At 40.5% G+C, this 27,533-nt stretch overlaps 1 protein-coding gene across 1 annotated transcript; it reads right to left on the bottom strand.

Annotated features, from left to right (window-relative positions):
- Nucleotides 1-563: 563 nt before the first annotated feature.
- On the bottom strand, nt 564-27,533 carry TXNDC8 (thioredoxin domain containing 8; the record flags this gene model as incomplete). Its single annotated transcript, XM_080709423.1, has 4 exons — nt 564-626; nt 14,921-14,986; nt 18,108-18,167; nt 27,414-27,533. 4 exons carry the CDS (start codon nt 27,531-27,533, stop codon nt 564-566), a joined length of 309 nt encoding a protein of 102 aa, XP_080565549.1.

Genomic DNA, 27,533 nt, shown 5'->3' with positions numbered 1-27,533 from the left:
ACCAGGTCAAGAACGCATTCATTTGTTCTTTGATCACTGTAAAGAATCGCATCTTTGGCAATCTCTGGAAAACCTAGTATTAGCTGTGCAGGGCCTCAGCAGTGAAGGTCACAGGAACATGAGTGAGTGTAAAGGCCAAACTTAGAGAATGGAAATGACACAATTTTGATATTGCAATAGTTTTAAGCAATATGGTAGTGAGATTATAATATGGTTTTCCCCAGTAAAGCATAGAAGAGAGATTGATGGCACACTCCCATTTTTGCTGGAAGTAAAAACACAAACACAGCCATGTGTGGTGGCCCATGCCCATAATCCCAGTACTTGGTAGACTGACACAAGAGGATCACAGGTTTGAAGACAACTCAGCAACATAGGGAGACTCCCGGAAAAAAAAAAAAAAAGTTAGAAAATGTTAGAAAAGGGCTGGGAGTATAGCTTGTAGGTAGAACACCTCTTGGTTCAATTCCCAGTACTGCCACAAACAAACTGAAAAAACACACAAACACATTTGCTACTGCCTTTGAAAATGTTCTTAAGTGTATTTTGTTTCAGAGAGCAGCTTACATTAGTTCTTGAATCTTCGCTTCCAATTTTTTAGCATCAGCTCCACAAAATTCGAAAATCTGTTTCAAATACACAAAGGTAAAAACATTGATTGGTTCAACTCTTGCAAAGATACCGGCTTTGAGGAGTTTAGTGTCTGATTGTAAAATTATTCCTTTGCATTTCTATAATCTTTAAGATGATGAATATTAATGTACATTAAACACATTAAATTTGTATTTTAATATTTGTCACCCTTTCAAAATTGCTTATGCTTATATTTTATCACATGTCTGTAACTCTCCATAATAACCCTGAACATAAGACCTAAAACATACAATGGTATTGGAAATGATAAAACCCAATATCAACACTTCTCATAATGTTTTTATATTGGTATTGATATCTTCTAATTTATATACAGTCTTCTGAAATCCAGTGGTCCTGTGACTTCCCACTTCCTGACTTTTGCTATAATTGGGTAATTGATAATAATTGAATAATTGATTCTAAGAAGCCCATTTGAATCACAGCCGGATAATCAATTATCAGAGGCAAATTTCCTTTTCAAAATTTTACATCACTGAAACAGTATGCATTTTACATTGAAGGGTATGTTATATTTTACTTGGAATACTTTTTAGTAATATAAGAATTCGTGGTATATTTTTTAAATAAGCACCTTACATTTGATGAAAAATAAAAGCCAAAGACCCTTACTACTCATAATCACTTCAGCACTAATTATATTAGGTGGTTGGAGAAAAGGGAGAGTAGAGGTAAACTAAGGTTGGGACTGGGTGAAGACTTGAGTTTCCAATGGGGTGGTGGCCTTTGGCACTAGTAATGGTGTGAGGATGTTGGAGTAGGGGTTGGGAAAGTCTAGAACTTTTCAATGTGCTCAATGTGCTGGAGAGAAGTAACTCTTCCCACATCTAATGATCCTGCTTCTTCATGTGGCAGCCTTCATCCTGACAGCTGGACGTAAACCCCAGGCTCAGACTCATTTTGACCCCATTTCACTTACCTGATCGACCTCCGGTCCACTTCTAAAACAGCAAATTGTTCTTTTGATTCTTGAGAATAGAGTTACCTATGTGCGGGTGCAGAATTTCATGATTTGTCTGAGTTGCCTGGTTTGTAACCATCTCCCTATTGACAATTTCTCTTGGCTTTGCCCAAGGGAGGGAAGTGTCAGAAAGAATTTGCAAAAGGTCCTCTTTCCTAACGGTCAAATGGCAGCTGGGTGGTTGCTCTGGGACATGAGTTTTGTAATCTGGTCGTAAAGGCACTCTGTCCCTTTTTGCTAAGCACAGCTGGAGTGAATACAGCGTGTGAGAAGGTGGGGTCCACCTCACTCGCCCTCTCGTTTTCCCATGGGAACAGAAAGAGCGGGCATCATTATGTGGGAACAGTGGCTCCTATTTAGCCTTCTCTTGTGTCTTCAGTCCAATGACCCTCCCACATCTTTGTACTCTAGTTTTCTGATACAAAAGTAGCTCAATACAAGGGGAGGCACAGGCAGGACCATCTCAGCAGAGGACAGGTACTGTAAGAAAAGTATGAGCAGCTCCCAAAGTGTGTCTATGTCCTATGGCTACCACCATGGAATTTTAGACAGTCCTCTGGACTCCTGGTGGTCTGCAAGAAGATATTTTTATTATCTGCATGGTGATGACCTTAAAGAATCTGATTTTGTTTGCTTATCTTATCCTGTCTCCCACTGAAAAGACTAGTGTGGAGTTCAAGACAGTGTTTGGGGACTTCTAAAGATGTCCTTTTCTTGGAGGAAACTACTTCTCATGATGGAATGGTGCAAGCTCTGGGAGGGAACAGCCCCCCCCAGGGGGGGGCATTTCCCGGAGGCGGGGATGTCTATGATCATGGGGTTGTGACATGCCTGTGCTTGGTCACCCGGACACCCGTCGGGGCAGCCAGAACCACAGGTGCAGGAAAAGCCCTGGCCACTGTGGAGTGTGACTCCTTTTCCTTCTAGATCCAACTACTCTAACTCAGGACGCTGTCACCCCTGCTGTCCTTTGAGCCAGGAAACCAAAGCCACATAATGCAGATATATTCAGAAGAGTGCACAAATTATAAGCCCGGGGCTTGGAGAGTTATTACCAAAAAATCACATTGTTCAGCCACAATCCAGATCAAGACACCCACGCCCCCTCCCCACTGCCACTGCCCCAGCGGCACCCCAGGTCCCCGGGCAACCTCCATTCTGAATCCTGCCCAATAAGTCAGCTTTGCCTATTTATGAGTTTTGCCGGTGGAATTTTAGTTTGTGTACTAGTTGTCTTGCTAATTTGGCTCAGCATGGTGTTCATGAGAAATTGGTGTGGCCGCGGTACGTTTACTTTTCAGTGTTTTTCTTTCTATTCTATAGCATCAATCTAACACAGTTTATCCATTTTTGCTGTGACAGATTGTGCTGTCAGGACATTCTTGTCTGTATCTTTGTGGGGACATTCTTGAGGACATACAAGAACTTATTCTTATTGTATATCTGAAAGTTAAGTTGTGGGGTTCTACTTTAGTAGAAGCTACCCAACAGTTTTTTTTTTTTTTTTTTTTTGGCAGTACTAGGGATGGAGCCCAGGGGCATTCTACCTCTGAGGGACACCTCCAGTCTTATTTTTATCATTTTTTTATTTTTTATTTTTTTGGTGGTACTGGGGTTCCTGGAAGCCCTTCTACCTCCGGGCTACACTCCCAGACCTATTTTATATTTTTGAAACAGGGTCTCTTACGCCAGCGCGGCTGGCTTCGAACCTGCGCGATCCTCCTGTCTCTGCCTCCCAAGCGTGGGGATTACAAGCGTGCGCCACCACGCCCGGCTTTATCATTTATTTTGAAACAGGGTCTCACTAAATTGCAGAGGACCTCATTAAGTAACTGAGGCTGGCTGTGAGCCCGTGATCCTCCTGTCTCAGTCTCCCGAGTACTAGGATTACAAACATGAGCCACCATGCCTGGATTACCCAACAGTTTTTAAAAGTATATGTCAGCCAAGCATGGTGGTATGTGCCTATAATTCAGTATTTGGGAAGCTGAGACAGGAGGATCACAGGTTCGAGGACAGCCTCAGCAACATAACTGAGACTTTCAGCAACCACCAGAGGTTCTGTTTCAAAACAAAAATAAAAAAAGAGCTGGTGGTGTAGCCAGGCATGGTAGTGCATACTTGTAATCTTAGTATTGTGGAGGCTGAGCCAGGAAGATCACAGGTTCGTGGCCAGCCTCAGCTACTTAATGAGGCTATCCGCAACTTAGTGAGACCCTGTTTTAAAATAAAGAATGAAAAAATAAGGCTGGGGGTGTAGTTCAGTGGTAGAATGCCTCTGGGTTCAATCTGGAAAAAAAAAAGCTGGTGGTATAGGTCAGAGATAAAATACACCTGGGTGGGTTCAATCCCCAATGCCAGACACATACACAAAGTACATTCCATATAATTTCAAGTTATGCTCTATGACGAGTATTCTAGGTCCTCTACGACACTTGACACTACGATCCTTGACGACACTTGATATTGCCAATTTCTTTCTTTTTTCTCACCAGTCATTCTGGTAGCTTCTGGAGACATTAAATTTGCTACCTAATTCCACTGACTTTGCCTTGGTCAGCGTTCACCTGGAACCTAGTAACAGCTATGTAACTTGTCTCCCTCTCCATTTGGGTGCTACTGAGATTGGTCCCCTTTCCTCCCTGAAGCTCAAAGCCACACACCTATGCTTACCATACTTCTTTGTAAACTTCTTCAACATTTCCCTATCACCACAGAATCCGAGCTTCCTACAAGATCCCCTTGACTTTGTCCTGCCTACCCCACTGTCGCCCCCCGCCATAAGCTCTGCAGCCTTCGAAACACTTCAGAGTTGGACTCATCTTGCTCTCTTAGCAAACATAGGCTGAGTGTGCCTCATCTGGAATACTAGGGTTAGGAAGTGTCCCAAAATTTAAGAGTTTGAAATGTATGCAGATACCTACTGAGATATCTTGCAGATGGGATCTAAGGCTAAAAATAAAATGCACAAAGCCTGGAGGTAATATATGCAGTATTTTAAATAATTTTGTGTATGAAACAGTTTGTATATATCATTAAGCCATTTTATTTGTGGCAGCATGTTGGGACTCAGAAAGTTTCAGATTTTGGACTTTGGAATTCGAGATTCTCAACCTATACTATATATTTTTTTAAGACCTATATGTAATGAGTGCCTTCTATGAGCTGGACTTACCGTGAACAAAGCAGACAAATCTATCAGGAGCTCATCCACGCTGTTCTAAAACTCTAACCTTATCTTTCCTTTGTGATGGTGTGACATTAGCTCATGAAAGTTTCTCTGAATCTTTTCTTTATGACTCCATAGTGCTCTGTACATTCTATTATCAAATAATTGATTTTTTTTTCATTTGTGTTATCCACCAGACCAAGGACAGAAACTGGACCTTAATTTTATCTCCATATTTTTAGCACCTAGTTTAGAAGCTTCTAGAAGAGTAGGCAGTCTATCGATGATAGTTCTTTTTTTCTCTTTTTTATTATTTTTGCGGGTCTGGGGATGGAACGCAGGGGCATTCGACCTCTGAGCTACACCCCCTGCCCTGTTTTTTATCCTTTATTTGTAAACTGGGTCTAAGTTGCGGAGGGCCTCACTAAGTAGCTGAGGCTGTCCGCGAACCGCAGTCCTCAGGTCTTGGCCTCCCAAATGCTGGGATTACAAGAGTGCACCAGCATGCCCAGCTTATTGATAGTTTTAAGCCCAAGTTTTGCTATTCTCATTTCTAGATACTGATGTCTGAGTCCAAGACTCTGGATGGTGTTAAATTTCAGGGATTAGGTATTGAATGTATTATTCTTTCTTTGTCTAGTTTACCAAAGAAAAATGTTACGTTTGCATCTCCCTACCTAGTACTGGGATTTGCACACACAGGAGCTTAATAGACAGAGGTAATGAATGAGGAACAGTTATTGGTAAGAGTTTATTTTATAAGTAGTTATCTTTTGAACAGATATGCAGTTGTATTGGTGGGGGACTGGTTCCAGGTACCCCACGGACAGCAAAATCCACAGATGTCTAAGACCCTTACATAAAAATGGGATGATATTTGTATATAACCTATGCAGATACTTTCATATAATTAGATTATCTTTAGATTACTTATAATACCTAATACAATCTAAACAAAATGTAAGTCGTTGTTATTCTGTATTTAGGGAATGATGGCATTGGGAAAAATGTTTGTGCTTATTTAGTACAAATGCACTTTTCCCCTAATGGTTTTTTTGATCCATGGTGAGTTGAATCCAAGAATGGGAGACACATAAATATTTAGGGTTGACTGTGTAAGCAAGACAGTTACCCTATGAATTCTCTCTGCAGTGTTTTCTCACGTTAAGCTGATGCTGGGCTGGGCCTCTCAAAAGCACACTCAGATCAGAAGCATCCTCAAGTGAGTTTACTTCTCTTTTTTCAACGCCTTCATTTTTAGGCACAGCTGCCCCCTACTGATGACCGCTAATGAACATCCAGGGTCCAATGGGAAAATTAGAAGTTCCAGTGTCCAAAGATCAGTGGAACAAAGGGAGGCTATGCATGAATAAAAAATAATCCAGGCCCAACAATAAGGTTAAAAAAACCCACTTTTTATCATAGTCACTTTCAAACATAAGCAATTAAATTACTGCTCTCTTGCCATTTACCTATCTTCTACGTATAACTGGAGACAGTTTTTTCATATGTCAAAGACATCCAAGCACTTACAAAAAGTCTATTACAGTTGCTAGGAAAATGCAGAGGGGCTGGAGACGGTGATTCCCTCTGAATGAATGCATTTCTGAGTAAAAATTAAAGCATGGTGGTGCATGCCTATAATCCCAGGACTTGGGAGGCTGAGACAGGAGGATCACAGGCTCAAGGCCATCCTCAACAACTTAGCAAGAGTCTTAGGCAACTTATCAGCACCCTGTTTAAAAATAATAATAAAAAGGGTTGGAGTAGAATATCCCTGGGTTCAATCCTCAGTACCAAAGGGGGGGAAAAAAAAAGTCAAGTTCAGAGTCTGACTAATGAGATCCTCAGAGAATAATGATAATAAAGCCCTGGCCAGAGGCTATGCAATTTGGGTTGGGTGAATTCTGAAGTTACATTTGGTCCAGCTGTGTGGTCCAAATTGAGCTCATCAGTTTTCCAGACATTTTTACTTGCTGAGAAACAACAGCGGCAAAGCCAGGAGCGTCTGCAGCACTGACAGCAAACGAAGCCACACAAACCACCAACCCACATATTTTGGGGGATGGCGGCAGAAATCCTTGCACTTGCAATTTCATAACTTATCATAATACCTTCTTTTTCTTTTAAAAGAAGGTTGCACTAAGGCACTAGCTGGTATAAACAAGATGGAAAAGACAGGTCTAACTAGAGTAGTTTTAAAAGCATCTCCAGCATCAGTGGACTGATCTTTAATGGGCTTTTTCTGACTCCACCCCACGAATCTCTTTCCCAGAACCGTCCACTTCACCTTGCAGGTATTTGAATGCTTCCAGTTGGCTTTCACAAAACCCAGGGCCAATTAAGGCTTTTGGAGTTGAGCTACTTCATATAGAGAAGGCAACTTGAGAATATACACAGTCAAACGCAAGAAAAGAGCTGATAGCAATAATCTACTAATTTCCCCCCCTTGTCAATACTAGCCATCCTTTCAACTTGCTCTTATCATGATATCGGCAAAACGCTAATTCACTTTCTTTTTCTTATCCTTGATTAGGAAAGTGCTTACATATCTGATTTTTCTGAGCACTGGAGACAGAAATAATGACAAAAGTGTTTTTCTTCTTCCAGGTTAAGGGCCAACAGACTTTTTCCTTGAAGGGCCAGATAAAACCTATTTGAGGCTTACAGGGTATTCAGACTTGCTGTTGTAGCATAAATGTAAACAAATGGGCCTTATTTACAAAATAGGTGAAGAGTTGGATTTGGCCCTCCAGGCTGTGGACTGGAGATTCTTACTCCGCGCTACCAACTGAAGTTGTTGAAAGGGCACTGGCAGCTGCTCGAGGGTTAGGTTCTCGGTCCAGTGTGGTTAGTCACAGAAGGAAAGGGGCGTGGGGCTAGTGTTGTGGAAATTCATCTTTAGTCACATTGAAAACAAGAAAAGTGGTTTGGACTCTAGCCAGAGAAGATGTCATTTTGTGGGATGGAACTTTGTTCTCAGGGATAAGCATGGCTTTACGGAAGGTTTCCTTCAATGGCATATACCTCTGTCAGATTTCCACTGGAAAAATCTGCTCAGATGCCCAAAACTGAGAAACATGCTCTTAAAAAAAAAAAAAATCCCTCCCCTTACTTTCCCCAAGTTCAGAACCGACTGTATCTGCTAAGTCTAAACGAAGGAATGTGTCCACGGCCGCACTCTCTCTTTTGGGGATGCTCTACTCGGTGACAGGATGCTCTGCTCTACACTCTCCTCCCAGTCCTCCTGGACAGCACATAGGAAGTGTCCAGGCCCGCCTTCTACAGATGGGTCTGGAAGGTCATTACACCTTTCCTTGCATTTGAGTCTTGACAGTTGTACCAGCAGCAATGCCTCTTCCCTCTGGACAATGAGCTTCTCCTCGGCAGCCCCCAGATTCTCTACCACGTGGATCAACTCAAGGCAAAAGCTTCAAGAGAACTGCAGGAAGTCTTTTGACACAGGTCCTGGCCATGTCTTCAGCGACCGCTAGGCAGCACAATTACTTATAGTGAAGGTGATATTTTGATGATCTGCATGACTCCTTGTGAGAAAAGAACAAACACAGCTGGTAGTTGCCTCCTCTTTGTATGTCCATGGGAATCCTGACTGGCCCTCTATCAGCTCCTGGGAGCCTGGCTCTCCAAGTGTGGTGTTGGTGATGGATGACTCTTTTGGCGGTACCTGGGGTGATGCCCCATGCCACACTGGCTTGTCACCTTGCTTTGCATAAACATCAGGACTGATGCTGTGCACCTGGTCTTATTGTTGGCATCTTGAGTTTCCTGCTGCCATGGCTGGTGGTGTAGTAAAATATTCCTTTATGTTACAAACACTCCTCACTCCCAGAAAGGGACACTATCTTACTTAAAATACTGCATAATATTTTGGGTACAAAAAGCAACCCAGAGTTTGGGTACCCCATCTGGCAGATACTATAGGAATGAACCAATATGCCAACGAATCTTCTTGGAACACGGTGTGGTGTCCTAAGGAAGACAACAGGAAGGAATAAGCCCACCTTATTACCTGGAAGTTGCTTTAGTTCTCTCCTTTGGCCCAAAATGGTGTTACTTATGTCACACCTCTGCCAGCGATTCATCCAACCTGTTCACAAAAACTTCCAGTAATCCAGGAATGCTCATGAACTCCCACGGGTCATTGTACATGGCTTCACTTTTTTTTTTTTAAGTTTTATTTTATTTATAATATATACTTTAAAAATTGAGTCAGGTGTGGTGGCACACACTTGTAATCCCAGTACTTGGGAGGCCGAGACAAGAAGATCACAGGTTTGCAGCCTGTCTCAGCTACTTAGTGAGACTCTGTTTCAAAATAAAGAATAAAAAAAAAAATAGGGCTGGGGTTGCAGTTTGGAGGTAGACTCCCCTGGGTTCAATCCCTAGTACCAAAAAAAAAAAAAAAAAATTGAAATGAGAGAGAATCAAAGCCAAAATAAAATAATGGCAGCAGAAGGCTGGTGTATTGTGGGGAGGTCAGGAAGTTGCAAGTGAGGAAGTTTACTGATTTGAGTAGAGAAGGTAATCCTGAAATTCTTAGCAGCGATGGCAAAGAGAAACCCAAAAGATTCCATATTTTTAAAAAAATTAATCCAAGGAAGCAGATTATAAGTTCAAGGGCTGTGACTATTCTTCTAGGGGAAAATATCATAAGGCTTTTTGTATCATGCACATTTGAAAGGGCATAATAGACAGTGGCTCTTTGCCAGATATTTTACCAGAAATGTAAGGACATTTCTTGGAACAATCCTTAAAAGAAAATGGCTTTTAGGGCTTTTATTCACTTAAAAAATAATAGATAAGTAAGTAGTACTTAATTGCTTCAATAAGTCAGTTTCCAGTTGTGCTCTTCTGGATAGAAGGGTGGAGCACATTTATGGATGTGGTCTCAAATAAGTGAATTTAAATTTCTCTGTCCCCTGGAAGACAGTGGTTATCGGGGAGCACTTTCCTTGTCTGTTCTATTGAGAAAAGAAGGAAATTCACACAAATAAATGTTTTTGCCTGACCAGCCTAAACCTTCTCTTACGCTTAAGACTTTGCAGACCACTGTGTAGAACCTGGGGGAGTCATGAGGTGCCATTGTTTAACTGCAGCTCTGGAAGCAGTGGTAGAGGAAGGGATCCCACTACCTTAGAGGGCTTCTCAGATACAAAATTCTAGAAATGAGGTAAAGGTTCGTAATTCTGTCTTTACCATCTCCTCCTCTCCTCCTTTGACCCTTGCTTTTGCATAAGAAATTGATTTTTTTTTTCAAATAGAATAAGCATTACATTTTTTTCCTGGAATTATCTCCCTCCTTCCCTCCTTTCCTTCTTTCATATTGAACTCAGGGGCATTCTACCTGTGAGATATACTCTTAGCCCTTTTTATGTTTTGTTTTTGAAAAAAGGTTTTGCTAGATTGCTGAGAGACTTTCTAGGTGACTGAGACTGTCCTTGAACCTTGATCCTCCTGTCTCAGCCTCCTAAGTACTGAGATTATAGGCATGTACCACCACACAGGTCTTCTGGAGATTTTCAAATTATATATAAATTGATCCATGTATGAAAATGTCAGGAGATGTGGTTACATGTACAAACAAAACTTAGAGTTTTTTTAAAGTCATTTGTACATTGTGATATAAATGGTTGTAAACTAAAAAAAGAAAAACCACTATAACCATGAATGCTAAGTTAATAATGTTCAATGAGAAATTTAATTCCCAAGAAAACATCTTGGGTTATAGCTAGTCATGTTATAGTCAGAGATTTACCGTGTAACCCTGGAATTAAGATATATGGAGGCTGATCAGCTCAGTGGCAAGTGAGTTAATTTTATTTTCTAGTAGTTATCTAGCAGTAAATTCCAATTTGAGATCCTGAGTGTGACTGTTTGGATCTTCAGTGTCTCCAAAGGTCCATGTGATAAAGGCTCGCTCCTCAGGAGGTCTCCATGGAGAGGTTAGGGGCTGGGAGCCAATGGAAGGTCGTCAGGTCCTTGGGGGCGTGCCCTTGAAGGGGACTGTGGTACCCTGACCTGTCATCTTACACTCTTTTGCTCCCTGGCCACATGGAAAACAGTTTTGCTTTGCCATGTGCTCTCTACATTGATGAGTGGCTTCACTACAGGCTCAAAAGCAACAGAATTAACTGGTCATGGACAGAAACTTCCAATACCATGACCCCAAATGAACTTGAGTTGATGATCTCAGATGTCTGCTATAGTAATGGAAAGCTAATACACTTAGTGATTCCCAGAGCATAGGCCTTTTTTCCCATCAGTTCAAGATACAAGCTCCTCTCAGCAACTTAATGAGACTCAGTTTTTAAATAAAATATAAAATAGGTTGGGGGTGTATCCTAGAGGTAGAAGTATTCTGGGTTTCATTTCCAGCACCCTGCCCCATATACATACACACACAAGAGATACCAGTTAGTGCAACCATTTTGGAAAACAGTATGGAGGATCCTCAGAAGAATGGGAATTGTACCATAGGACCCAGCTATGCCACTCCTGGGTATCTACTCAAAATAATTGAAACCAGACTACCATATTAATGTATGCAGATGTTTATAGCTGCACAATTCATAATTGCCAAACTATGAAACCAGTCAAGATATTCATCAACAGATGAATGGATTACAAAATTATGGGATATACATTCAATGGAATTCTACTTGGCCATAAAGAAGAACAAAATTATGTCATTTTCAGGGAAAGGGATGGATCTGGAGAAGATTATGCTAAGTGAGATTAGTCAGTCACAAAAAGTAAAAGGTTGAATGTTTTTGCTCATATCTGGAAACTAGGGAGAAACTCGAATACGGGAAGGACTCTAGACAAAAAAGGAGAAACCTTAGTGGATTGAGGGAGGGGACCTTACCCAGGGAGGTAGGAAGGGGCAGGAAGCCTTGAAGAGGAAAATACCTCAATGGACATGATGTACATACACAAACTTATCAATGCTAATCCAGTATTGTGCACGGGAATGTGGGGAGGGAGAGAGAGTGGACTCAGAAATGAGGGAGGGCTTAGAGAGTGCCTTATGCATGTATGCTTGTATCACCTGAACTATATCACGATGTATAATTACAATGTACTACTACTACTACTATTACTACTACTACTACTACTAATAATAAAGAGGTATCAGTTAAGATATAATTGTAAGAGTACCCTCTATTTGTCTTAATGAGGTTTTTTTCACTTTCATACAGAGTTGAAGACAGGGCCAAACCTTTCCTCAAAAGCATGGCTTATATTTGCTCAAGAGTCCAGACATATATTAATTTGAGAACTCAGTCTTCTGCCATCATAAAATGGAAGGAAAACTATCGGGTGACAGCAGCCAGCCGAGCAATATCAATGGAACCAGAGAACTACTGAGCTAGAGAGAAACTGACCCTGAGTCAGATGGGTACAGGACAGAACTGGAGGGGAGGTGGAGCTAGCAGTGAGATGCAGGTGAAACACACACACACACACACACACACACACACACACACACACACACACACACTTACTCACTCACTCATTGGCTTACCAATTCATCACATACTTGGTGATTTTTTTAAAAATCCGCCTACAATTCTTCTAGATACTGGGCCTTCAAGGAACTACTCCAGGGGTTAGGAATAGTAGGAGAAAATATATGATCTGAGTTAAAAAGGAAAAAGCATGGCACAGTCGTTTGCGTCAAAGTTATGGAAACATTTGAATGTCAGACTTGAATACGTGGGTTTGGCTTTGATTTTGTAGGCAATGAAGAGGGAGGGACATCCTATTTTTCAAAAAGGAGTGACCTACATGGAGCCATGCAAGAATCTATTTGAAGAAGGGAACAAAGCTATAAAGTCAAAGCTTGGGGGTAAAGAGGGCTATTGCAGTTGTCTAAGTGAACAGTATTTATAGTTGGAAGTAGGAATAGGAATGAAATTGCTGAAGGAGGGAAGGCAGAAGAGGCTAGAGCCTTAGAAAACACTTATGTTTGAATCCAGAGGAGACAACTCTGACGAGAGCTTGAGGGAGGGATCATGATAGAAACCAAAGGAATAAGTTTCTAGAATATAGAAACTAGAAAGTTAATAGTGCTTCTGTGTAACCATGAAGTACAAGGAATGAGAAATAGCTATTTAAATATGATGCATAAAAATACTTGGTGACTTTAAAGAGGGTAAATATATGAGGGAATAAAAATAAAAAATAGTAAACATATTCTACTCTTTCATGAAATGATGGAGAGAAGTCTGAGAGAACAGCAAATATATTTGTTAGAAAGTGTTTGGTTGCAAGTAACAGAAAAACCAACTTGAAGTTTCTATAATCGAGGGATCTGTGGAATAAGTTGGGCTTCAGGCATGGGTAAACTCAAAGTTCAGTGACTGCCACTGTTGCTCTTGGCTTGAATCTGCTGCTGTCCTCTAAATGATGGCTCCATTTTCAGATTTCCACAGGGTGACAGACTAGCTGTGGCAGCTTCAGTCCCATCTCTTCCCAAATTTAAATTCAGTGCAGAAGAGGAGATTTTCACCTACCTGCTTAAGCAAAGCCCTGGAATTAATTCTAGATTGTTTGGGATTGGATTGACTAGAGTCAAGGGCCCACTCCTGACAGGGATGAGTTTACTGATTGGTTTAAGCCTGGAGAAGAAGCCTTAAGGAAGCACATGGACTAAGATGAAAAAGGGCATGATTCCTTGGAAGGAAATCAGACTACTGCAAATAGAGAATGGGGACTGGATGTTGGATGGCAAAAACAGCTGCCCACACTCCAGATATGAAAGAGAGTGACTAATGGAAAGAGGCCTGGGGCAGAAGGGAGGGGATGCGATCAGGGTGCATCTGAGTGGAATCCACTTTAAAAGGACACATCCTCAGGTCTGAGATGAGAGAGAAGGTAATAAAAGACTATATATAAGCAGTCTGACATGTAGGTGGGGTAAGTTAAGGATACTTCTATTAAATGGCTTTAATATTCAAGTAAAAATGCAGAAGAGGGAACACTGTAATGTTATTTTTAAAAATAAGTGAAAACTATTGCACTGACTATATTATAGCAAACACATACAAATAGAAACTGAAAATAAAATTATATAGGCTAGCAGCCAGATACCTTCATCTTTCACATGGCAGGCCTAATCTTTATAAAACTTAAGAATAAAGTTTTTTCTTTGCATATATTTCTTATAATTATTTTTAATTAGCTACTCAGAGATGTATCATAATTGACATGACCATTCACCTAAAAAGCCATTTAGATTGCTTCCATTTTAAAAGTTAGAAGTAATGCTAGAATTATTGGTTGTTTATTTTTTTCTTGAGGGAGTGCTATAGCATAAGTTCCCAGGAATTAGGTAATTGTGTAAGAGGGAGCTAATATTTTGTGTCTCTTAAATTTCTCTCAAAATGACATTTCACAATGTATGCATGATTGTTAATGCCCCTGGCCACAGAGAAGACCTTTACTTTCATCATGTGCAGAATATTTAAGATATTTTGTTCCATTTATATCTTCAAGATGACAGCTAACCTCTTGTGTTAAGCACTTCATTCCAGGATGGATCTAACACTTTAGTTATGTTAATGTATTTAACTTCCACAACACCCCTTTGAGGGAAACCTTTATCATGATCTGTGTTTTTGCAGACAGGGAAACTAGGGCACAGAGAAATTAAGGAAACTGAAGGAGATGAAGTAAGAGACCTGGTACCCTGTGGGGATCTGAACCCAAGTCTTGTATATGCAACCATGAGGCTATTGCCTTGTGATAGTTTCTGATTAACATTTCTCCAAGTGTTATTAACAACGTACACACATTTAGGTGAGAATTTCATCATGTCATTCTTTGGAAGATCCTTTTTTGATGGTTCTGCTGAGGGTAGGAGTGATAGTGGGATCATTCTGATGGATTTGGATGCCTCCAATGGTCTAAATGGGGAAATTTACTGTCTAGTATATGTTTTTACCCCTTGCCAGCATATAAGGTCAAAATTAATTATTATATTGCAAAGTGGAAAGATTAAATTCTGCTCTTTCTTCTGACTAGGATATTCCAGGCTTTCTTTTTTTTTTCATTTTTTGGTTCTGATGTTTCTATTCTCTAATTCAATATGGCTGGTTTCCATAGAAACGTACCTTCTGCATTTTCTTGAACATCTGAAATGTGGGTACAGCTTTGACATGACAGGTTTCAGCCAATTCCTGAGAAAGAGAAGAAGTGGCATGAAGTCACGGCTCTTTTGTCCTCTATCTGCACCAAACATGCCCCTTGGTGACTTCTCGGGGGGTGTGTCTCAAGGTCCAGGAGAACCCGTCACTATAGACTCTCCTGCTGAGAACTTCCCTAACGCATCCTCAGAGTCTCCAGAAATGTCCCAGTGGGAAGTGGCCACTGCAGTACTGCTAGGCTTTTTCACTCCTGAGCTATAGGATGGGGGCTAGAGATGGAGACCAAGACAGAACGGATGCCTAGTGGCTAAGTGAGTGCTGGGAAAAGCACCCCTCAGAAAGACTGCAGAGGAGCCCCAGCGAACCAGCATGGAAAGAGCCTACTACAAAAGTAGGAAAAGATGACCAGACCCATAAGTGACATGTAAGACATGGGAGAATGTACTGTTCTAGCATTTTAGGAAAGACTCACAAATTCTTTATTTTAAGATCTCTACCCTCCCTACAGATCATCTTTCTTTGTAAAATATTTGGAACACAAAGCCAAGAAAATAGACCAGAATCCCAATACTTTTAATCCATTCCAAACGGTTTACAAGTGGCGGGGATTTTCCCCCCTTTTGCTTAGGAGTAAAAAAAATGGACATCTCTTTTTTTTTTTTTTTGGTGGTGGTACTGGGGTTCCTGGAAACCCTTCCACCTCCACCTCCAGGCTACACTCACAGACACCTATTTTTTATATTTTTATTTGAAAACAGGGTCTCTTAAGCCAGCGGGGCTGGCTTCGGACCTGCACAATCCTCCTGTCTCCGCCTCCCAAGTGCAGGGATTATAAGTGTGCACCACCACGCCTGGCTTGGACATATCTTTTTAATATATCTATCATTTTATGCAACTAAATCTCTTTCCCCACTCCAACACACACACACACACACACACACACACACACACACACACACACACACACACACTAAAGACCACAGCAATGACAACTAGTAAATTATTACTAGAAAAGTGTAGTTTTGCTTAACATTAAAAGACAAAAAAAAAACTGTAATAAAAAAGACAGACAGCCAGGTGTGGTGGCACATGCGTGTAATCCCAGCATTCAGGAGGCTGAGACCGGAGGACTGAGGTTCGTGGATAGCCTCAGCCACTTAGTGAGGCACTTTGCAACTCAGTGAGACCCTGTTTCAAAAATAAAAGGACTAAAAGAAAAATTGGGCTGGGGATGTAGCCCAGAGGTACAATGCTGCTGGGTTCCATCCCAGTACTGAAAAAAAAAAAAAAAAAGAAAAAAAAAAGACAGACAATAGCACATGCTAACAAAAGTGTGGAGAATCAGAACTGTGTTGGTGAGACTATAAAATGATATGGTTGCCTTGAAAAACTGTCTGCCAGTTCCTCAAACAGTTTAATGTAGAGTTACCTTGTGATTTAGCAATCCCACTTCTAGATTTATAACAAGAGAAGTGAAAGCTTCTGTTCACTTAGAAACTTGTACATGAATGTTTATACCAATATGGTCCACAATAGCCAGTGGGTACAAACAACCTAAATCTTCCCCAATGGATGAATGCATAAATAAAAGGTGGTTTATCTATACAGTGAAATACCATTCAGCAATACAACTGAGTGAAATACTAATACATTCCATAAGGTGAATGAACCTTAAAAGCATGCTGTGTGAAAAAAGCCAGTCACTAAAGACCATGTATCCTGTGATTTTATTTATATGAGTAATCAGATACATAGACAGTATGTAGATTTGTGGTTGGGGTTAGGGGATGGAGGAGTCTGGGTGTGACTGACAAAAAGCAAAGTGTTTCTTTTTGGAATGATAAAAAATGTTCTAAAACGGATTGCAGAGATGGTTGCACAACTTTGTGGACATAGAAACAGACAAAGGGACAATGTTCCTAGCTGTGTATTCTGAATTCATAGTGCATGATTCAGCAGCAAAAGCAATTAAATGTCACACTTAAATGAAGTGTGAATGAAATAGAGAAATGGAACTCCTATTATATTCTAGGCACCATGCCATATATCTTACATATTTTATAGATCTCTAACCTCTGTAAGTTTAAACCATTAAAGGGCTGAATGGTGAACAACAGATTGCTTTTCATTCTAAAGCTTAAATTCAATCTAATGCATCTCTAAGCTACTTGTTGTTGTGACAGTTATAGTTTGGATGTTGAACATTGCCCAAAGCCCACATGTTGAAGGCTTGATCCCTGGAGTAGGGCTACGGGGAGGTGATGGTACCTTTAAGAGGCGGAGTCTAGTGGGAGATCTGTAATCCCCTTGAAGGGGATTATGGGACCCTGGTCCCTACCTCTTTCTCTATTTAACTTCCTGACAACGTGGTTAGCAGCTTTGCTCCTACATGCTCTCTTGCCATGATGTGCCGCCTCAGCATAGGCCCAAAACAATGGGGCCAATCTATCATGGACCAGATGCTCCAAAACTATGGGCAAAAAACAATTTTCTCTTCATAAGCTGATTATCTCAGGTATTTTGTTATAGTGATGGAAAATTTCCATATTAAAAATTAACAAATGTTCGGAAGAATAATCTCATAGAGACATTATATATATAAATAAGTCACATTTGTATTGAGAATATGAGGCTGATTATTTTGGGTGGAATGAAGAAGGATGGCTCTTGGAACATGAGAGAAGGATATCTTGGAATTATTTGTGATATTTAAGAAAACTCACAAAAATTGTAAGATACAGCAAGAGGAAAGCAAGATATATTAAAATGTCTCTAATGGATGGAGTTTGGTTATAGAAAAAATAAAAATTTACTGCAAAGTAGAAATGAGATAATTTTCAACACAGTCAACTGACGGGCTTGGAGTATCTCTGCTGAAGAGGACTCAGGGGTAGAGTTGAGAGCAAGTGGTAAAAAATGTTGAGATTGATTAGTGAGGCCTGGCACAGTTTGTGATGGGGAAGGGGAAGCAACTTTTTAGAAAAAGTAATACAAGGCTTACAAGAACATTATGGGAAAATTTACTATAGTTTATTGGAAAAAATCATGAAATTCTACTCGATTTTACATTGATCGTGTAGTCACAAAGACAGTGCTGCTCAATTACATTGCACTGGGGTTTTGAGTATCCACAGGGAGGATTGAAGATTCTTACCCGAGAATCGTCCACATCCACATTAGCAAACATTACATTTTGGTATTGCAGAGCCATTGCCTTCAAAATAAAAGAACAGAAATGTCCCCATTAGCTTTGTCTTACTATTTTATTTTATTTTATTTTACTTTTGTGGTACTGGGGATAGAACCCAGGGACTTTCTACCCCTGGCCCTAATTTTTATTCTTTTTGTGTGTGTGTGTGTGGTACTGGGGGGGTGGAACCCAGGAGCTTTTCTACCTCCGGGCTATACTCCCAGACCTATTTTATACTTTATTTGGAAACAGGGTCTCACTAAGTTGCTGAGAGCCTCACTCAGTAGCTGAGGCTGGCTTCGAACCTGTATGATCCTCCTACCTTAGCCTCCCCAAGTGCTGGGATTATAAGCGTGTGCCACCACGCCAGGCTTTTATTCTTTATTTTGAAACAGGCTCTCACTGAGTTTCAAAAGAGCCTAAGTAGCTGAGACTGTCCGAGAACTGTGATCCTCCTGTCTCAGCCTCCCAAATGCTGGGATTACAAACCTGTACTACCACTCCCTACTGTTAAAACACATATTAGAACATTATCTTCTGGCAAAAACAAGGAATGAGCAGAAAGCTTGTCAAAGAGAGCTGAGCAGCTTAAGTAGGGCATTTTACCACTGCCTAGAACTTGAAACTCCAAGCCCAGTGCCAGGTGATGCCAAGGTCAAGAAAGGATCCAGGCAGAAGCTGAGTCTAAAGAACCAAATGTGAGATTAACATCTCAAGGTTAGAAAAAGACACAAAGAAGGAAATAGTGAAATGGGCTGGGCTTACCTGCGGGGTGAGGGAGGGATAGAAACTTTTACCTGGGATCAAGGTCAAGGGAGTTGTCTTCTGTGGTCTTCAGATGCCATTTTGGGGGCCCTGGGTTTGATCCCCAACACTGCAAGAATGTTCTTTTTTTCTAAAACCTACATTTGATCATGACAAAATCCTTATCGAAATTCTATGTTTCACTGTCCCTGGCAACTTATTAAGTTATAACATAAACTTCCTGACTGGGTCTCAGGGTCCTTCCTGAACCTCATCTTATTCTATTTCCAATATATATATATTGTAGGTTAGCCTTGCAGACTGCTTGGCCTTCTGTGATAAGGCTGCTCAATTTCTGCATGAATTTAAGATCTCTCCTTTTCTAGAAATGTGCTTTTGAAGGTTTATGCCTGCTGACCCTGTTAGTCTAGGGTCCCCAAAGTACTCCCTGTAGCTAAATACAGCTCCTTCAATAAAGTTTTATTGGAACTGTCTGTATTTGTGTTGTCATTGGCTTTTATCTTACAATAGCAAAGTTGAGTAGCTGGGACAGAGACTAGAGGGCCCACAAACCTGACAATATTTACTATTACGTCTTTAAAGGAAAAATTTGCTGACACTCAATCATTAAAGACGAGGTCAAATGAAACTATAAGCTTAACTAAGACATAAAGTTTTAAGCTGAGCATGGTGATGCATGCCTATAACCCCAGTACTTGAGAGGCAGAGACAAGAGATTCACCAGTTTAAGGTCAGCTTCAGAATCTTAGAGAGATCCTTATCAACTTAGCAAGACCATGTTTCAAAATAATAAAAAGGGCTGAAGATGCAGCTTGGAGGTAGAATATCCCTGAGTTCAATTCCCAGTACCCCAAATCAAAGACTTAAAGTTTTAAATCCTTTCTTTAAACCCATATTTTTATGACTCATTTTATTCCTGTTGCAATACATCCTTTAGCAATTTTTTTAATAAAGATTCTCTGGGTAGTAAACTTATTTTGTGTGTGTGTCTGAAATGTTTTAGATTCTCTCCTTCTCCCCCTTGAGTAACGATTTAGCTAGCTAAATTCCATTTCTTCTTTCCTGCAGATTTTGGAAAGTTAAAAAAAGAAAGAAAGAAAGAAAAGATTCTTCAGATTCCCTTGCATTCGGAGTCCGGATGCACATTTGTTTTAGCAATGAGACATATACATGCCTGTATGCATGTCTCGAAAGGCAGACATGAGACAGAAGCTGCTTTGAGTTTGTGTGTTCCTGCGGGGCAGCAAGGGGGGGTCCTGGGAGGTGGTTCTCAGGAGACATCAGCAGAGCCAGACTTAGGAATCCAGGCCTGGACACCAGCTCTGGATGCCCAGTGAAGATGTGGCAGATGTAGCTCCCTCATCTGGGGCCCAATCCATGCCCATTGTTTTTCCCCCCCCACGGGGCCTCTCATTGCCCCTCCTTCTGAGTGGAACCTTTTCTCTACCCCCTGCACGTGCTGTGATTTGAGATAAACATTACACAGAATACATGAATATGTTCTTTTGCCAAAGGTCAAGCATTACAAGAAAAATGAGAGCAAAACATGAAATTCTTCCAGTCATAATACTTACCAATTTTCATTCATTCACAGAAAAAAAACCCTTGTTTGATATGCACCCTTCTGCTCCCCTTTGTCTGCATATATATGTGTTATATAAATGTTTATATATAAGCCGGGCGTGGCGGCGCATACTTGGGAGGCTGAGACAGGAGGATCGCACAGGTTCGAAGCCAGCCTCATCTACTGAGTAGATGAGGCTCTCAGCAACTTAGTGAGACCCTGTTTCCAAATAAAGTATAAAATAGGTCTGGGAGTATAGCCCGGAGGTAGAAAAGCCCCTGGGTTCCACCCCCAGTACCACACACAAAAATGTTTATATATACACACATATTTATATGAATACATATGTGTCTCTGTTTAAATGGGACTATACTATGTCTATATGCATTTTTCTATATTGTGCTCTTTTTATTTAATAAAATGTTGTCCTGGAGAGAATTCCACCATTACATACAGGTATACTTAATTTGTTTAAACATATGAATAGTATTTCATGTATGGATGCACCGCAGTTTATTTAGAAGGTGTGTTTGTTAAGTCTGGGCTCTAGCAAGAAACAGATTACAAACTGGAATACGCTGAGAGGTTTATTACATGGGGAGTAGCTATAACTACCTTACAAAGGTGAGGACAGGTGCAGGGGGAGCTGCACAAGCCTAGATACAGCAGCAGCAGAGTCGTTACCACCTGAGGGCCTAAAGGCAGGAAGGAGGCAGAGGTTAACAGGACTTAGATTCCATTTACTTGATGAAGATACTTCTTTTTGGCTGTTGAAATTTGATCAGTTTTAACTACTTGGCGTTGGAGTAGATGGATACTCCAGCACCTGAGTGCTTGCTATTTATATGACAAAGTCAGGCAGAATGTTTTTTTTTTTAAATGTTTTGAGTATCAGAATGAAAACCTGTCTGATACTGAAATGTTCCCTCTTGTGGGGGGAGTGATTCCAGCCCCCAATATTCCTCATGAAGCACCTGACCTACACCAGTGTCTAACTGGAAAGTGAGTGCTTCGAGCCCTTTGTTACAACTAGAGTGAGTAGTAGCAGAAACCCATTGAAGTTACAACCAACATTAGCAGTGCCTGTGGAGACCCCTGTCTCCTAATAGGGACCACCATTGAACAGTGGGAGTAAGCACAGCAGTGCACTCCACACACTCTGCTGAGTGGTTAGAGTGTCCCCACAGAGACGGGGGCTCTCCAACTCTGGTACAATACACATTTGGCCTGAACTCACTGATCACAGCCAAAGACTCTCCAGGGAGATAATGGTGCACAGCCGGAAATAAGCTCAGTATGGCACACGCCTATACAGTAAGACACATCGTCAAGAGAAACCCGTTTACTAAGAAGGCTATACTATAAAAGTGGCAGAGGTATCCGTCCCAACGGATGTGTGAATTTCAATATAGAATATGAAAAAAGCAAGATAATATGATACTTCCTGAACCTCATAACTAACTCTCCAGTAACAGATTTCACAGTTACTGAAGTCAACGAAATGGTGACAAAGAATTTTAGAAAATGAGTTAAAAACCTCAATGAAATTCAAGAGAATACAGGTTAATGGTTAAATGAAATAAGATAAAAATGCAGAATATGAATGAAAATTTAGGAAAGAGGCAGAAATTTTGAAAAAGAATCAGTCAGAAATCTTGTAAATGGCAAGTTCAATAAGTCAGAAAAATTCAATGGAAAGCCTTATCAACAGACCAGATCAAGTAGGAGAAAGAATATCAGAGCTGGAAGATGGGTTTCTTGGAAGATTATATCCAGACAGAAACAACAAAATGAGAATGAAAAGAGCGTTCAAGATCTCGGGGACACCATTAAAAGATCAAACATCCACATTATTAGCATATCTGAAGGGGAAGAAATAAAGGTTAAGGACATTCAAAACCTATTAAATAGGCCGGGCGTGGTGGCACACGCTTGTAATCCCCGCGCTTGGGAGGCAAAGACAGGAGGATCGCGCAGGTTCGAAGCCAGCCGCCCGCGCTGGCTTAGGAGACCCTGTTTCCAAATAAAAAAATGTAAAAAATAGGTCTGGGAGTGTAGCCCGGAGGTAGAAGGGCTTCCAGGAACCCCAGTACCACCAAAAAAAAAAAAAAAAAAAAAACCGATTAAATAAAATAATAGCAACAAATTTCCCAAATCTTGGGAAAGGTATGGATATCCAGGTACAGGAGGCTTATAGAACTCCTAAAGACATGGCCAGAAAAGAGCTTCACCATGACATATTATAGTCAAACTGTCAAAAGTAGAAGACAATTTAGCCGAGCGTGGTGGCGCACGCTTGTAATCCCAGCATTCGGGAGGCTGAGACCTGGAGGATCCCGGTTCACAGACAGCCTCAGGTGCTTAGTGAGGCCCTCTGCAACTCAATGAGACCTGGTTTCAAAATAAAGAATAAAAAATAGGGCAGGGGATGTAGCTCAGAGGTCAAATCCCCCTGGGTTCCATCCCCAGACCCGCAAAAAAAATTATAAAAAAAAAAAGTACAAGACAATTTAAAACTCTGCCAGAAAGAAAACCAAGTCACATTTAAAGACAAACCCAAGAATTTAAAACTTTGCCAGAAAGAAAACCAAGTCACATTTAAAGGCAAATCTGTTAGACTAACATGAGAATTTTCAATAGAAATTCTAACGGCTAGGCTGACATGGGGTGATACATTTCAAGTCCTAAAAGAAAGTAACTGCTAATTACGATTGCTATACTCAGCAAGGGTATCTTTCGGAATCTAAGGAGAAATAAAGACCTTCAAAGATCAGCTAATGGCAGGGCATGGTGGTGCATGCCTATAATCTTAGTACTTGGGAGGCTGAGGCAGGAGGGTTGCAGATTTGAGAACAGCCTCAGAAGTAGTGAGACTCTCATCAAACGAATGAAACCCTTTTTCCAAATAAGACATAAAATAGGGGTAAGGGGTGAAGGTTTAAGGTAGAATGCCTCTGGGTTCAATCCCCAGTAACACACACACACACACACACACACACACACACACACACGCGCGCGCGCGCGCGCTAAAATAACTAACCAAAATAATTCTTTACCATTAGACCAGTCCTACAAACTTACAAAAATGCTTAAGGGAATTCTACATTCAGAAGTAGAAGAAAGTTAAATACCGTAATGAAAGCATGTGAAAGAATAAATCCCACTGGAAGAGTAGATCCATGTTTCAAACAGTATCCTCACTGCTGTGACTCAAAAATCCTGATGACCACAGCTTAGAGGAAGGAAGATTTATTTGCTCATGGTTCTGGAGATTTCAGGTTTCAGTCCACATTAGGCTGAATGAAGTCTGCAGAGCCCAGAGCAGGTGACAGGGGGACTCTGATCCCACATCATGGAGGCCAAAGGAGAGAGAGCGAGAGAGAGATGGAACAAATATAGTGTAAGGCCACACCCCCAGAGACCCCTCCTCAGCAACCAGGCCCTGCCTCCAACATGGCTGCCTTGCCTATGGCATGAGGTCTAGGGATATTCTAAATTCAAACCATAATAATATGCAAATAGGAAATAGGAAGGAATCAAACATTATCAATACAAGAAGGCATACTTTTCACAATATAGATATAGAGTCAGCCTAGGTGCCCACCAATAGATAGATAAAGAAAATATGGTACAGTCACACACACACACACACACACACACACACACACACACACACACGAATCTTATTTAGCCATAAGAAATGAAACCCTGTTATTTGCAGCAAAATGGCTGGAACTGGAAGACATCATGTTAAGTAAAATAAGCCAGACACAGAAATTCAAGTTTCTGCTGGGCGTGGTGATGCACGCTTGTAATCCCAGTACTTAGGAGGTTAAAGCAGGAGTATTGCAGGTTCCTGCCCAGCCTGAGCTACTTAGGCCCTCTGCAACTTAGTGAGACCCTATTTCAAAATAAAAAATAGGGCTGGGGGTTCAATCTCTAGTACCAAAAAAAATCAAGTTTCTCATAACCTCTCTCTTTTGTGGAAAGTAAAACAGAAAAACAAAAAGTTGATCTGAGAGTAGAAGTAGGATTACTAGGGACAAGGAAGGGTCCCCTGGGGGGTAGGTGCAGGGTGATGATAAAAAAGAGATTGATGGACATGATCACTTTATGACATATATATATACATATGTGGAAATATCACAGGAAAATGTATTAATCTCTACAATAAAAATTAAGATGATAGTTGTGGAAATGTTAAAAAGTAAAGGTGTTCACTCTGGATATTCAAAAAATTTGGGGCCTAGTAAAGCGTTGAGTCATCATGTAGCCAATTTCTCTATTTGAATATAAGTCACTTCTGGCTAAATGGCAAAGGTTGTAACTGTGGTTAGAATTTATTCAGGTGGAGTCAAGAGTTTAAATCAAAAAAGGAAAAATATTAGAAACTTTGTTGAAAATAGACCAGAACATTTTCAGTTTCATAGAAGGATTTAAACTTCTCCTTTTTTTTTTTTTTTTTTTTCCTGGTTACAGATGTAACCCAGGGGCACTCTATCAATGAGCTACAACCCCTGTTCTTTTAATTTTTAACATTAAGACAGGAACTGAGTTGCCCAATTTGGTCTCAAATTTAACAATCCTCCTGTTTTCACCTCCTGAGTTGCTGGGATTATGGGCTTGCACCATGAGCCCCACTGAAAATTTCTTTATATTTGAAGGAAAAAATAATTTCATGAAAGTGACCACATGAAAATATGAAACTTTTACACAATAATGAAAATGTCTCAAGATCCTTTCTGTTGCATAGTTTAAAAAAAATAAAATGATTAAGGTTTTTAAGTGATGCAAGAGAGAAATTAGATGAAACATTGCACAGACATTAAAATTTTAATTTGAAGGCACTATAAAAACATGAACCAATGTGTATGTAAAAAAGGTCTGCACACAAATATACAATTACAGAAAGTAGAACATTTTACTAGAATATTTACCAAGTAAAAGAACAGGAATGTGTAAGGCATGATTTGCCTACCATTGGCAACAACATAAGTGGACCTGGAAGACATTATATCAAGTGAAATAAGCCCATGAAAGAGAACAAACATTATACAGTTTCACTTATATGAAGTATCTAGAAGAGTAAAACTTATAAAACCAGGACATGGATGTGAGGGAGGAGAAATAGGAAGAGAAAATAGGATGTTGTTCAATTGTTGTAAAGTTACTATTACAGGAGATGAATTCTAGAGATTTGTACAAGGTAGCATTTATAGTTAACACTATGATGCTATGCACTTAACAGTCTTCCTCCCTCTTTCCTCCCTCCTTCCTTCCTTCTTTCCTTCCTTCCTCCCTCCCTCCTTCCTTCCTCCCTCCCTCCCCCCTCTCTCCCTCCCTCCTTCCTTCCTTCCTTCCTCTCTCCCTCCTTCCCTTCCTTCCTATTATTTTTTTTTTTTGGTACTGGAGATTGAACCCAAAGGCATTTTTACCTCCAAGTTACACCTCCAGCCCAATTTTATTTTTTATTTGGAAATAAGGTCTCACTAGGTTGCTGAGGGCCTCACTAAGATGCCGAGGCTGGCTTTGAATCTGTGTTCCTCTTGTCTTAGTCTCCTAAGTATGAGCCGCCATATTTGAATTTTCTTTCTTTCCTTTTTATTTTTGTGGTGCTGGGAATTGAATCCAGGAACATTCTATCTCTGAGATACACCCCCAGCCCTGTTTTAGTTTTATTATTGAAACAGGGTCTTACTAGTTTGAAGAGAGTCTCACTACTTGCAAAGGGTGTCCTCGAACCTGTGATCTTGCTGTCTCAGCCTCCCAAGTACTAAGATTACAATGTGCACTACCACACCTGGCCTTTGCAATTTCTTAAAAGGGTAGACTTCATGTCAAGTGTTGTCAAAAAAGTAAAGCCACAGGAAGAAGCTTTGGGAAGTAATAGTTCATTATTCTGATTGTGGTAGCCTGGGTATTTGCTTATGTCCAAACTCATCAATTATATACATTAAATATGTGTAATTTTTTGTCTACAAGCTAATATTTCAAAAAAAGCTATAGAGAAAATGAAAGAATGTCCTTATAAAATATTTAGGATTTGTTCTCATAATAGAGCTGACAAACTTGGAAATGTGTTTTCTCTTATAGCTAAAAATATGTTTATCTGTGATCTCTTTCAGTATTTGACAGTTATAGACTCTGGAGCACTGGCAACATGCCATTGTTAAAATGTGATTATCTAGTTGTACAATTTGACTCTTCTGCACATCTTGATGTTTCTTGTTGAATTATCTATAGACAAGTAGTATAAACCTTGTGACATCTACTAAAATCCCAGAATTGTTATTGTTGCAGTACTAAGGATTGAACCTAGGGGCATTCTACCTTTAAGCTACACTCCCAGACCTATCTTAATTTTTATCTTGAAACAGGCTCTCATCCCACTATGATGTATGAATACAGTGCACCAATAAAAAAAAAAAAAGAAAAGAAACAGGTTCTCATTAAGTTGCTGAGGGCCTCACTAAGTTGCTGAGGCTGGCCTAAAACCTGCAATCCTCCTGTCTTAGCCTCCCAAGTACTAGGATTACAGGTGTGCAGCACTATTCCTAGCTGAGATCTCAGAAGTATTATCTTTGGGGTTATCAGGATGTTTTAAAACTCTATAGCTCATAAATGCCAAACTTCTGTTTTTGTTTTTGTGGCACCAGGAGTGGAATCCAGGGGTATTCTACCTCTGAGCGACACCCCCAGCCCTATTTTTTTCTATTCTTTCTAATTTCAAAACAGAGTCTCACTCAGTTTCAAAGGGCCTCGCTTAGTAGCTGAGGCTGTCCGTGAACTGTGATCCTCCCGTCTCAGTCTCCCAAATGCTGGAATTACAAGTGTGCGCCACCATGCCCGGCTAAGTGCCAAACTTTTGAGAATTGATGAGAAAACTCTTTTTGGACCTCATTTCTGTCGAGAGCTGTGAGCTTGATACTGGGGATACTTACATGAAAAAGAGGACACATGTTTTTGCAGGGGCCACACCACTTTGCTGAAAATTCAACCACCACAAGTTTGTGTCCAGCGGCTTTCAAAAACGTTTTCCATTCATTCTGAAACCAGAACAT

This window comes from Muscardinus avellanarius (genome assembly GCF_963383645.1).
Source record: "Muscardinus avellanarius genome assembly, chromosome: 13".
NCBI lineage: Eukaryota > Metazoa > Chordata > Mammalia > Rodentia > Gliridae > Muscardinus > Muscardinus avellanarius.
Note: the sequence above shows the minus strand (reverse complement) of the source record. Positions and strands in the feature narration are given on the sequence as shown.